Source organism: Dama dama, chromosome 13 (genome assembly GCF_033118175.1).
Source record: "Dama dama isolate Ldn47 chromosome 13, ASM3311817v1, whole genome shotgun sequence".
Classification (NCBI taxonomy): domain Eukaryota; kingdom Metazoa; phylum Chordata; class Mammalia; order Artiodactyla; family Cervidae; genus Dama; species Dama dama.
Window position 1 is genome coordinate 33,891,873 of NC_083693.1, and position 13,492 is coordinate 33,905,364.

General features: G+C 49.6%; 1 protein-coding gene across 1 annotated transcript; it reads left to right on the top strand.

Moving 5' to 3' along the window:
* Positions 1–736: 736 nt before the first annotated feature.
* TMED3 (transmembrane p24 trafficking protein 3) lies at positions 737–11,569 on the top strand. Its single transcript, XM_061158836.1, has 3 exons — positions 737–1,040; positions 3,204–3,452; positions 10,728–11,569. Exons 1-3 carry the CDS (start codon positions 870–872, stop codon positions 10,962–10,964), a joined length of 657 nt encoding a protein of 218 aa, XP_061014819.1. The 5' UTR covers positions 737–869; the 3' UTR covers positions 10,965–11,569.
* The last annotated feature ends 1,923 nt before the right edge of the window (positions 11,570–13,492 follow it).

The window sequence follows — 13,492 nt, forward strand, 5'->3', positions numbered from 1 at the left end:
CCCATTCTGTTGTTTTCCTGTATTTCTTTGCATGGATCGCTGAGGAAGGCTTTCTTATCTTTCCTTGCTATTCTTTGGAACTCTCCATTCAAATGGGAATATCTTTCCTTTTCTCCTTTGCTTTCCTCTTCTCTTCTTTTCACAGCTATTTGTAAGGCCTCCTCAGACAACCATTTTGCCTTTTGGCATTTCTTTTCATGGGGATGGTCTTGATCCCTGTCTCCTGTACAATGTCACGAACCCCCGTCCATAGTTCATCAGGCACTCTGTCAGATCTAGTCCCTTAAATCTATTTCTCACTTCCACTGTATAGACATAAGGGATTTGATTTAGGTCATACCTGAATGGTCTAGTGGTTTTCCCTACTTTCTTCAATTTCAGTCTACCAGTCAAAAACAGAATGTACCCTGTAAAACCTTCGTGCTCCTGCAGCCAGACAGTATGGACTGCGTGGACCTGGGCCGACTCCGGGAAACACTCAACCCTGCGGAACCCAGAGGGTGCAGAAACACCCCTGTTGGGGATGCATGTAGGGGGCGCTTTGGGGTGATGCGCGCTGGCGGTGGGGACCCCGCCTCCCCTTCGCGGAGACGCTCCAGCAGGAAAGCGGGGCGGGGCAGCGAAGGGGGAGCGTCCCCTTCGCCAGCCCAGCCAGCGCGCAGGCGCAGCGGTACTCCCTGGCCGGAGTCCCGGGCCCACCCCCGAGCGCGCGGCTGCGCTCTGAACCGCGCGGGGGCCCTTTCTCCCGGAAGCGCGGCGCCGGGTCGCGCCACGTCTGTGCTGCACCTTCTCTGGGTCCCGCAGCTGCTGCCCCGCCCGCGCGGAGCGCACGCCCGAGCCGCGGCCCTCCGGACTGGACCAGGAGCATCATGGGTGGCGTGGTCCCGCGCTCAGCCTCCGCGCTGCCGCTGCTGCTACTGCTGCTGCTCCAGGCGGAGCGGCCGCGCGGCGCCGAGCTCACCTTCGAGCTGCCGGACAACGCCAGGCAGTGCTTCCACGAGGAGGTGGAGCAGGGCGTGAAGTTCTCCCTAGACTACCAGGTGAGCCCTAGGCGCCGCCTCTCTCTCCCGCTTCCAGGTCTTCAGTGGTCACTTGTGCGCCCCCGGCTGTAGTGGCTGGAATTAGCCAAAGAGGCTGCAGAATGGGACGGGAATAACCAGAGACAAGGAAATCAGAGCCCACCCGAGACGGGCCGACTAGCCAGGGAGGTAGCACCGCAGGTGCATGCCCAGGATGGGGATGCCCGGGGCGACTCTGGCTTCCTGCGGAGTTGCCCTGAATGACCTGAGAGCGCGTTGACTCTACAGAACGCCATCTCTGGCACCAGGCTCTCTGTCCCAACGTTTTTTGGACAGCTTTGTCCCCGCCTGTATTGAAAAATGGCAGCGAGAGGAAATGGGTTCGTGGTTTTGTTTTTTCGCCTCTCTCCAGCGTTTGAACTCATAGTTAGGGGGAGCGAGGGTGCTTTGGAAAGGAGTCCGCGCAGGCTTTGAGCCTGGCAGTGTTTACAAGGAGTGGTGGTGTGGCTGCTGCCATATGGCTCAGAAAAGCTCCAAGTTCCTGCACTTTTGGCTGCTGTGAGAGTTCTCGTGGCTCGCAGTTGGGGTGTGGTGTGGTGGGGTGGGGGGCGCGGTAGGGAGCAGGTAGTTCTTGAGTGAGAGAGCTGCAGATCTGAGTTTAGGCAGTCCTACCCAGATATTCAGACAGGCATCTGATCATGGACACATACTGGCAGGCATTACAGAGGGGAGGTGGCACGGGCAGCAAAAGGGAGGGTAGGCAGTTTGATGGGCCCTCTCTGACCAAAACCGCTAAAAGAGGCTGTGCATGGGGACAGCATCATGTGTCCTGGCCTCTGAATCATTCATCTGGTTACTTTCACATTTGTGGACAGTGTGCAAACTGCAGCTGGATAAACAGGGGTCACCCCGATACAGTCGTCAAAAAAAAAAAAAAATGATCCTTGTGGGACTTCACTGGTGGTCCAGTGGTTAAGAATCTGCCTTGCAGTGTAGGGGACATGGGTTCAAACCCTGGTCAGGAAAGTAAGATCCTACATGCTGCAGAGCAACTAATCCTGTGTGCCACAACGAAAGATCCTGTGGGATGCAATGAAGACACGATGCAGCCCAATAAATAAATACATAAATAAGTATTTGAAAACAGAAAGATTGTTATGAGGCTGGAGGGGCCTGAGAGGTCATCAGGTCTGTGCTAGGTCAGAAACCCCTGTTATGGGTTCAACATAAGTCTATACATGTCCAGCATTAGGAATCTCACTGATCACAAAGCAAATTCTTCCCTTTTTTAATGGAAGGAAAGGAAATATTAATGTCTGGAAGCAGTTGGAGGCCTTTGACCGTGTTCTTTGATGGACCTTAGTTCTAGTCTTTGGCCATCCCTGTGATTCTGCTCTTAGCAGATCTTATCTTCCCTATGGTGAAAGAGTTTGAACCAATGACTCCCCTGGTAGTCACTGATTCTGTGAAGGCTTCAATCTGTATTCACCTTTCTCTTGCATTTCATCTGCAATAATATAAACCTCCAGAGCCTCAGTTTCCTCTTCTGTAAAGTGGGGAGGATTAAGCTCTTTGCACCCTTTTTTTCTTTTAAGATTTTTTGATGTGGACCATTTTTAAAGTCTGTTGAATTTGTTACAATGTTGCTTCTGTTTTGTGTTTTGGTTGTTTGGCTGTTAGGCATGTGGTATCTTAGCTTCTTCACAGGGGATTGAACCTGCACTCCCTGCATTGGAAAGCAAAGTCTTTTTTTAGAAAACTTTTTATTTTGTATTAGAGTATAGCCAATTAACAATGTTGTGGTAGTTTCAGGTGAACTCAGGGACTCAGCTATATACATATCATGTATCCAGGAAGGCAAAATCTTAACCACTGAACCACTGGGGAAATCCCATGGCTCTTTGCACTTTTGCAGAGCAAAACTTTTGGAGTCAGTCAGACATGGATCCAAGTCTTAACCCTGTTGCTTTCACACTGTGTGACATGAACAGTTCACTTCAGCTCTCTCAGCCTCAGACTCATCCTCTGTGAGTTGGGGAGTGTCATGGCACCTGCTTTAGAAGGTTGTGAAGACTAAATGAAAACAATGTTCATGACATCAATCACCGTGCCCAGTTGGCATATGGTAAGTGGTGGTTGCCCCCTGATAAAAAACGGCCTGTGGATCTCTTTTATGGTTGTCAGGTCATCACTGGAGGCCACTACGATGTCGACTGCTTTATGAAAGACCCCCTGGGGAACATCATCTACAGTGAAACCAAGAAACAGTATGACAGCTTCACGCACAAGGCCGAGGTCAAGGGCGTGTATCAGTTTTGCTTCAGTAATGAGTTTTCCACCTTCTCTCACAAAACCGTCTACTTTGACTTTCAAGTGGGCGACGAGCCCCCAATTCTCCCAGACATGGGGAACAGAGTCACAGCTCTCACCCAGGTGAGTGGACATCAGCCCCAAGAGTCTGAGATGAACCCCCTCTTCCCGCCCCCCACCCCCAGCCTGTTCCTCCTTGTCTGTCCTGGTCTTGGCTGATGAGCAGTCACTAGCCACCCACCTCCCAGTCTGAAGTCGCAGTATTTGCTCTGCCCTTGTGTTCACATCTAGTCCTAGAAGACCTTATGTTCCCCTTCTGGTCTTCCTCTCCATTCTTTAACTGTGTCCCTGCAGTACTTTCCTCTGGTATTCCCACGTTCCCATTTAGTCTGACACAGCACCGCTCTCAAAGCACACACAGTACGTGCCTCTCTGCTCTTTCAATACACCTGCGCCAGAAAGACAAAGTCCTGCTTTGTATGGTATATCAGTTAAGGTAACACAAGCTGCTATCACAAGTAAATCCCAAATATCAATGGCTTAACACAATGGAAATTTTGATTCTCACTCAAACAATAATCTGGAGAGTGGGGATGGAGGTGGAGGACTCTTCTCCGTGGAGTGACTTAGGAAGCCAGGCTCCTTTCTGGTCATCTTTCCACTGTCCCTTAGGGCTTCAGAGTCCTATGTTTCTTGCCACCAAAAAATGGGGAGAATGAGAAAGCCCCACCTGCTTCTTAAAAGCCCTGGCTCAGAAGTGACACCATTACCCCTGCTCATATCTCATTGTTGAGAAATAGTCATGTGGACAGTCTGGATGGATGGAAGGAAGGCTGGCATATACAGTCCCGTTAGGCAGTTGACCCCTAGTGACAGCTCCACATCCTGACAGAGAAATGGTAACACTTTTGGAGGACAGATAGTCATCTGTGTCACCCATGGCTCTCACGGTTAACTATAATTCAACCTCAGCCTCCTCTATCAGTCTCTTCTGCTGTTCAAGCTCCTCCCTCCCATACCCAGACTCAGGCTGGAACTCTTGTGTTATTTACCCCTGGGCCCTCAGTGCCCCGGTGCGTGGAGTGTGGCACAGAATTGGAGCTCACCAAATATTTGTTGAGCGACTGAGTGGCAGGACCCAGGAAAGCCCCCAAGACAAGAATGACCATCTGTGGCCACACCTGTGCCAAAACCAAAGCCAGAGCATCCGAGTCTGTGGTGAGACCAGGTCACCTTCTGGGCTGCCCTCCAAAGTGACCACAGGCTCTGTTCCTCTGTGGCTTTGATGATGGGTTTATTCTCTGAGCAGCTGGAGGTTAGTACTGCACTGTGTAGTCAGTAAACACTGTCTGCTTAGGGCTATTGACATTAATGTTAAATTAAAATTCACTTCCTTGTTTGCTCTGTAGCAACACATCTGTCTAGTGCTCAGTAGTCCCACGTGGCTGGTGCCCATGCTTGGAGAGTTCTGCTGGACCTCATTGCGTTTGAACTTGGCAACATGAGTGCTGATAGACAGTCCAGCCCAGGGTGTGTCTTTATGTGTAAGAGCTTTCACAACCTGTCCTCTGAAGAGTTCTGTTGGTCGTTGATGAAATAGCTTCTGTTCTGAAGATTTTGTAAGTTTCCAGGAGCTGTGTGTATGCTCAGTTGCTCAGTCATGTCCGATTCTTTGCCTCCACATGGACTGTAGCCCACAAGGATCTGTCCATGGGATTCTCCAGGCAAGAATACTGGAGCAGGTTGCCAATTCCTCTTCCAGGGAATCTTTCTAACCCAGGATCAAACCCACATCTCCTCCTTCAACTGCATTGGCAGATGGATTCTTCATCACTGTCGCCACCTGAGCTGAGAGATTTGCGTCTTGAAACAGTGGAAAAGAAACCAGTAGAGAAAAGGCTTTGTGGATTAGTGCAGTTGTTCAGTTGCTCAATTGTGTCTGACTCTTTGCAACCTCATAGACTGCATATGCCAGTCTTCCCTGTCCCTCACCATCTCCCAGAGTTTGCTCAAACTCATGTCCATTGACTCAGTGATGCATCCAACCATCTCATTGTCTGTCTCCCCCTTCTCCTGCCCTCAGTCTTTCCCAGCATCAGGGTCTTTTCCTGTGAGTTGGCTCTTTGCATCAGGTGGCCAAAGGATTGGAGCTTCAACTTTAGCATCAGTCCTTCCAATGAATATTCACGGTTGATTTCCTTTAGGATTGACTGAGCACACACTGTCCTAGGAACTCTCAAGAATCTTCTCCAGCACCACAATTCGAAAGCATCAGTTCTTCGGTGCTCAGCCTTCTTTATGATCCAACTCTCACATCTGAACATCACTACTGGAAGCACCATAGCTTTGACTGTATGGCCCTTTAGTCAGTAGAGAATAGGCTATGTGGGTTAGGGCAGTAGAGACATTCTTTCCTGGAGCCTCAGAGTTGCGTTTTGTTGCAGGAGAGATTGCACTTGCTGCTTCTGCATCTGGGGACCTCATCCTTCCTTCTGCCCAGATGCAGAAGAGACATTTCCTTCTACTTCTGTACCTCTGGCCCCCTCTCCCTGATTGAGCAGGGTTCTCTCTGTGTCTGCCTCCTACAATGCTCACTTGCTAATGCTGGGCATGTGCTCCATCTGCACTTGTGTCTGGAGGATGCTGTGATCAGAGCTGTGTTTTTTCTTTTTAATAATTGTGTTTATTTATTTCTTTTTGGTTGTGCTGTGTCTTAATTGCTGCTCGGTCTTTTCTCTAGTTGCAGTGAGCAGGAGGCTACTCTGGTTGCGGTACACAAGCTTCTCAATGCAATGGCTTCTCTTGTTGCAGAGCATGGGCTGTAGGGCAAGTGGGCTTCGGTAGTTGCAGCTCCCGGGCTCTAGAGCACAGGCTCAATAGTTGTGGCACACAGGCTTAGTTTGCCCCGTGGCATGTGGGATCTTCCCAGACCAGGGATTGAACCCGCATCTCCTGCATTGGCAGGCAGCTTCTTTACCACTAAGCCACAAGGGAAGTCCCAGAGCTGTGATTTAAGGGTGAGGGTTCTCAGGGAAGGGACCAATGGTCTCTTCCAGGAAGTTTGGGGAAGTCTTCGCAGGGAGAGTCTTAGCTGACAAGTGACAGTGTGAGTGCTTGCCCAGGAGCATGTCTGGCATGGGAGGACGGAAGGCCTTCCAGGTGGCAAGAACAGCAGATGCAGGTATTCAGGGCATTGCTTTCCTCTTGGGCCCTGATCTTAACTTTGCTCAGCACAGATCCCCTCTCTGCCTGCAGCTGTCATATCTTCCCCTGAGGCTTCGTCCAGGTCAGCACTGAGCCAGAGGCCGTGTGCTCTGGCACTAGTATCAGCCTCAGGGGGAAAGAACAGGACCCAGAGTGACCAAGTCCCAGGCAGGAGGAACTGTCTTCACCCTGAGTTCCAGAATGACCAGGCTTCTAACAGAGGCGCGGGCCAGGATTTCTGCTGAGGGAGGCCAAACTTGAAGCGCCCCCAGCATCCTGAGAGTCTGGGCAGGTCCTAGGGGAGACTGGAGGCTTCTGACAGAGGTCCAAGGTCCAGGGCTGCCTCCGTGGTGGTCGAGGGAAAGTTTCCCTGACTCTACTCTGAGGCCAACTCACATGACACTGCCTTTGAGTTCTTTAAGAATTTGAAGAACCAAGTACAGTAAGTCTCCTATATATGAACAAGTTTTGTTCTGAGAGTGCATTCATAAGTCCAGTTTGTTCCTAAGTCCAACAAAGTTGGTCTAGGTATCCAACTAACACAATCATCTATATATGTTTATAATACTCTTCACACAAATGATACATAAAAAACAAACACAGAAAATACATGGAAACATTTTTAATCTTATTGTACAGTACCTTGAAAAGTACAGGAGTACAGTACAACAGCTGGTACACAGGGTCTGGCATCAAGAAGAGGCCAGGCAAGAAGAGTTACTGTCTGGAGGAGGGAGTGAAGGTGGGAGATAGTAGAGCTGAAGGGTCATCAGCAATAGGAGAAGGAGGGTAAGCTGCACTGTCACGCCAGACGTTGATGGCATGTACATTTGCATCTTTGAAAGTTTGCAACTTGAAGGATCATATGTAGGAACTTCCTTTTATCTGTGGAGGCCCTGAAGAGGTGAGGCTGAGTGAATTTCCTGATAGTTACAGAATGAAGACCTGGGCACCAGCAGGTGGTGGAGATAGGATGGGAGTGGGCATGGGATGCAGGAAAGGGATGGTCCTAGGGGCGGAAGGATTGGTCAGAGTGTCTCCGGAGACCACTTGTTGGGATGGAGTAGTGCCCACCATCCTCGTGAGGCTTCGGGACACTGGAAACTAGCAGGGCTGGAGGTCTCAGCAAGGTGAAAGTCACACTCTGGGAGAGCTGGGGACCCCCGGCCCTGAGCAAACAGAGCTGTTTGCAACAAAAGGGCCTCTGCTGGCTTCCTGCTGGGCAGGAAGCAAGCTGGCTAGGTCGCCTAACTGAAACTTTGTGGGAACAAGCGGAATTGGTGTCTTAGGCAAACAGCAACGGCAGGTCCCTGAGGAAGGGGAGGAGGGATGTTCCTCCGGTAAGGGACTGCTCCCAGTGTCTGTGGATCTTGGTGTCATGTTGCTCTTGGTCTCTGGGGGCCTGCTGGTTCCAGACGCCAGGAAGACTGTAGAACACCACCTCTTGCTCTGTTACGTCTGAGGACTGACCTCCTTCCCATCACTGATCGGGTCTGAGGTTGTTCCTGTAAAGGTCTGAGGTTGTTCCTGTAAGGCCTCAGGCCCTCTTCAGAGACTCGTGGTGCTGTTCTGGCCGGTGACATGCGAGCCAAGCCTCTGAAACTATGCCTTCCACAGCACATGTGACATGTCCTCTGCCTGGGATGTCTGCACCTGTGATTTCTGTGTCCTCCTCTGTCTCTCTTCCTCCCTGCCAACCCCAACCTCACTCCTTCTCCAGTGACTCTGGGAGGAGGCTGGAGGTATCAATCTGTACTGCTGAATGCTCAGGCCAGGGCCCAGGGGTCCTAGGAGCACCCAGTTCAAGTGAGTGAAATGTACACCTTGAGTTTCTGAATGAGTGTGTGATGGAAGTAAACACAGGATGGAATTCTTGCCTGGAAAACCAAGGAGCCCTTCCCTTGTATTTAAAAAGCAAAACGTGGATTTATACATATTGAACGTGCGTGTGCTTATATGTACACGTGCATATGCATGCATATACACATGGCCATTCGTATGCAAGTATACACATATATATGTGTATCTCTGTCCATCCCACTGATTTCATCCCACTGATTTTTAGAGACTTGTTACCAAGTCTCTAAATGGCTCCCAGATCCACTCGTCTTTAAAAAAAAAAAATTTCTTTGACTGTGCTGGGTCTTAGTTACAGCAAACAGGATCTTTAGTTTTGGCATGTGGGATCTAGTTCCCTGACCAGGGATAGAACCCAGGCTCCCTGCATTGTAAGCACTAAGTCTTAGCCACTGGACCACCAGGGAAAGCCCTAGCTTCTAGCTTCTTATCTTGAACTTTATGAAGTGTTCACCTTTCCAGTTTGGGAAGCAGTTGTCTGTTGGGTGCTTATGAACTTCTGTAGTACATGAACCCATTGTCCATATAGAATTCTCTAGGTTTTGAATGAAATGATGTTTTAGAGGTTTCCTAGTGAGTAAGGACACATGTTCTTTCACAGGCATAATGTCTTAGTTTTCCATTGCTGAGTCAGTAATTACTACAGATGGCTGAAAATAATAGCCATTTATTATCTCACAGTTCTAGAGGCTTTGCTCAAGTTCTTGGGGCTGAAATCAAGATCCTGGTGGGTTTGGGCTGTCCTCTGGAGACTCTGGGGCATCTCACACTCAATCAGGTGGTTGGCAGAATTGAGTTCCTTGCAGCTGGCTGTCATGCTCTCTGCTCTTAGAGTTCTTTCTCTGCTCCTTGGATGTGACCTTCTCCATCTTCAGAGCCAGCATTCTCTTGTGTCCAGCCTCTCTGACTTCTTCAGCTGTCAGCTTGAGAAAGCTCCTTGTTTTGAGGGGCTCTCAGGCCCCCTGGACAGTCTCATCTGTGACATATAATTGTCATAGTCACAGCTCATTGTATTCACGGCTTCCTGGGGTTAGAGCAGGGACCTTGGTAGTGGTGGTGGGGAGATAGTCAAAATTCTGCCAGCTGCACATAGTAGTTTAGCAAGTAAAGGAAGCTGTGAAGTAACACATGTTACATGTGAGTGTATGCATTTGTATGTGCTGACGGACACACATGTCTGTGTCTTTGCCCTCATTTTTATGTGTGTGTAGGTCTATGTACATGAGAAATGTATGTTTTCATTTATTTGTATGTATGCCTAGAAGTGTAGGCAGCAGTTTTGTAATAGAATGAGCGGTAGATTCAGAAATAAAGTGAAGGTGTCAGTCTCTCAATCACGTCTGACTTTTTTGCGACCCCATGGCCTGTAGCCCCCCAGGCTCCTCTGTCCAAGGCAAGAATACTGGAATGAGTAGCCATTCTCTCCTCCAGGGGATCTTCCTGACCCAGGAATTGAACCCGAGTCTTCTGCATTGCAGGCAGATTCTTTACCATCTGAGTCACCAGGGTAGATTCGGAGTCTAGTGCAGATGGAATTTATGTCATGCCCTGCCATTAATTTGCTGTGTGACCTTGGGCAAGTCACATAGCCTCTCTGAGCCTCAATTTCCTCATTAATATATTCAGTAAGCAATCAGTCAGCCCTCCTTAGCACTGGGGGTAATGATCCCGGTCTGTCAGGGATATGGTAAGTATTAAATAAGAGTGTAGGAAAAAAAAAAGAACACAGGGCAGTGGTTGAAAGCACAGTCTCAGGACTTGGACAGCTGAGTTTAAATGTTATTTATTTATTTTTTTGCCTGTGCCAGATCTTAGTTGTGACATGTGGTACCTAGTTCCCCGACCAGGTATTCAGCCCAGGTCCTCTGCATTGGGAGCAGCCCTGACAGTTGTGTTTATATCTGGCTTCCCTGGTGGCTCAGATGATAAAGAATATGCCTACAATGTGGAAGATCCAGGTTTGATCCCTGGGTTCGGAAATCACCAGGAGAAGAAAATGGCAACCCACTCCAGTATTCTTGCCTGGAGAATCCCATGGACAGAGAAGCCTGGAGGGCTACAGTCCATGGGTCACAAAGAGTCAGACACGACGGAGATGCGACTAACACTTTCACATTTCTGCCATCTCCTAGCTCTGTGACTCTGGACAAGTTACTTGACCTTTCTGAACCTCAGTTAGGCTTATTATGAATAAAACCATGTCAGACCCCTGGCGCAGACACATCGTTAGCACTCAGTAGTACCTAGGATGTTGATGACAAAGTTTGCTTTGTGTGTGCCAGCTTCCAGTCTTCTTTTCTAAAGGTCAGCAACGACCGTTTTTCTCTTCCCGCCCAGATGGAGTCCGCCTGTGTGACCATCCATGAGGCTCTGAAGACGGTGATCGACTCCCAGAAGCATTACCGGCTCCGGGAGGCACAGGACCGGGCCCGCGCAGAAGACCTCAACAGCCGAGTCTCTTACTGGTCCATCGGCGAGACCATTGCCCTGTTTGTGGTCAGCTTCAGCCAGGTGCTGCTGCTAAAAAGCTTCTTCACAGAGAAACGGCCCATTGGCAGGACGGTCCACTCCTAGTTAGGGTGCTCTGCTCCCAAGCCCCTTGCACCCGGGACAGAGCAGCCCCCTCGGGCCTCAGGCTCCTGCGGGCTGGTGGGTGTACCCCAGGGTGGATGCCCTGTCACCTCACCTTCTAATCAGATGCTTGGTCCTTGTCCTCCAGCAGCTGGAGCTCATGGAGCCCAGTTAGCAGGAGGCATCGAGCTGCCTTATATGTGCAACAGTGAATGCAGAAAGGGTCTGACCAGGCAGGGACTGGCTACTGTGGGGGGGCAGGCAGGCCGCCATCCAGTGGCCTGGCCAGCAGGAGAAACCCCAAGTGCCCCGTTCTTCAAGGCACAGCTCAGGGCTCTCTCTCTTTGCTCCATGACGCACAGCCCATTTGGCTTCTGTGTTCTCTCCCCTGTGGAGAAGACTGGGCCCTGAGTTTGGGCTTCCTTCCCTTGAGCTCTCTGTACCTGTGGAAACCAGGCCCTGAAGCGGCTTTGCAGAAACCCCACCCCAGGGGAGCCCTGGAATCAGCCCTGGAAGCAAGAACAGGATGGTAGCTGGGTGCCTTGGCTGGCTATGTATCTCCTCGGAGGTGGGACTCCGGCTAATAAAATCTGAGTGTGAGCACCATAGAGACTTGCGTCTTTCTTTCTTTTTTTTTTAAATTAATTTTCTTAGGTGTTGTTCAGTTATTAAGTCGTCTCTGGCTCTGTGTGACCCCATAAACTGTAGCCTGCCAGGATGCTCTGTCCCCCATTATCTCCTGGAGTTTGCTCAAACTCATGTCCATTGAGTCAGTGATGCCATCCAAACATCTCATCCTCTGCCGCACCCTTCTCCTTTTGCCCTCAGTCTTTCCCAGCACCAGAGTCTTTTCCCAGCATTGGGGTCTTTTTTAGGTGTAATATTGTATTATTTTTAATTGGAGGATAATTGTTTTACAATGTTGTATTGGTTTCTGCTGTACAACAACGTGAGTCAGCTATAAAGTGTACATATATCCCGACCTTCTTGGACCTCCCTTCCACCCCATCCCACCCTTCGAGGTGATCACAGAGCACTGAACTGAGCTCCTTGTGCTAGACAGCAGCTTCCCATCAGCTCCCTGTTTTACCCATGGCAGGGTCTATGTATCAGTGCTACTGCTACTGCTACTGCTAAGTCACTTCAGTCGTGTCCGACTCTGTGTGACCCCAGCCCTGGGATTCTCCAGGCAAGAACACTGGAGTGGGTTGCCATTTCCTTCTCCAATGCATAAAAGTGAAAAGTGAAAGTGAAGTCACTCAGTCATGTCCGACTCTTCGCGACCCCATGGACTGCAGCCTACCAGGCTCCTCCGTCCATGGGATTTTCCAGGCAAGAGTACTGGAGTGGGGTGCCATTGCCTTCTCCGATGTATCAGTGCTACTCTCCCAGTTTGTCCCATCCTCTCCTTTCCCCGCTGTGTCCACAAGTCTGTTCTCTAAGTCTGCTTCTCTATTCCTGCCCTGCAAACAGGTTCACCTGTACCATTTTTCTAGATTCCACATATATGTGTTAATATATAATACTTGTTTTTCTCTTTCTGACTTCACTCTGTGTAACAGGCTCTAAGGTCATTTTTTTTAAATTAATTTTTTATTGGTGTATAATTGCTTGACAACGTTGTGTTCGTTTCTCCTGAGCAGCAAAGTGAATCAGTTGTACATATACATATATCCACTCTTTGTGTCCCTAAAGAAGCTCACAGCTTAGTGGGGATCACTGGCATGCATATAAATAATTGGAGTGTGACAGAGCAAGGGATGCTTCAGAGATGGGTCTGTGTGAACATTTGTGGAGCGGGCAGTAAGTTACTCTCCTCTCAGCTGAATGAAAAAAGTGAAGTAGGGAGCTGGTGACTTCGTGGTCTCAGACTCTAGTGGTTACTCTGAATGACTGAGCCATCATTTCATTTAAATATAGGGGCTCAGAACAGGAAAAGAACAGTACTGAGTGGCTGTCTCAAGTTCATGTCCACAGCAGCCACAGTGGTCTCCTTAAACTGTAAGTCAGATCCTTCTGGTCAGAACCTTCCCCGTGTCGTGCATGTTGCTCTTAGTTCACGGCTAAGTCCCCACCGTGGTGGTGAAGTCCTGAAGCACCTGGTGCCTCAGCCTCTGGCCCTGGGAAGCCCCTACCCTATGCCATCCACTCTCTCCTTTCATGTCCTCCTGGCTTGCTATTCCCATCACACCAGGCCATGCCCCTACCCCAGGACCTTGCACAGGCCGTTTCCTCTGTAAGAACACCCTCTCCCTGTTACCTGCATGAGCTCCTCCTGAGCAGAGTCATGTTAGCTGTGAGGTCTCCCCTAATGACTTTATTTAACATGGCATCATCTCACCTGGCCCTGGCCGTCCGTGTCTGTCTTGGCTTTACTTCTCTGTATGTCATGTATCGCCACCCACAGATATGTTTCCTTGTCTGCTTATTGTCATGCTTACCTCATAAAGATGGAGACTCCATGAAGGCAGGGCCTTTGTTTACTGCTGTATTCCTAGTGTGTAGAATAATGCCTGATAGATGCTAAGCTC

Bases quoted from the DNA above. Each gene is read 5' to 3' on its own strand.
- TMED3 (XM_061158836.1), top strand. From the start codon at position 870: ATGGGTGGCGTGGTCCCGCGCTCAGCCTCCGCGCTGCCGCTGCTGCTA. The intron at 1,041-3,203 runs GTGAGCCCTAGG...TATGGTTGTCAG, and splicing joins AGTTCTCCCTAGACTACCAG to GTCATCACTGGAGGCCACTA. The intron at 3,453-10,727 runs GTGAGTGGACAT...CTTCCCGCCCAG, and splicing joins GAGTCACAGCTCTCACCCAG to ATGGAGTCCGCCTGTGTGAC.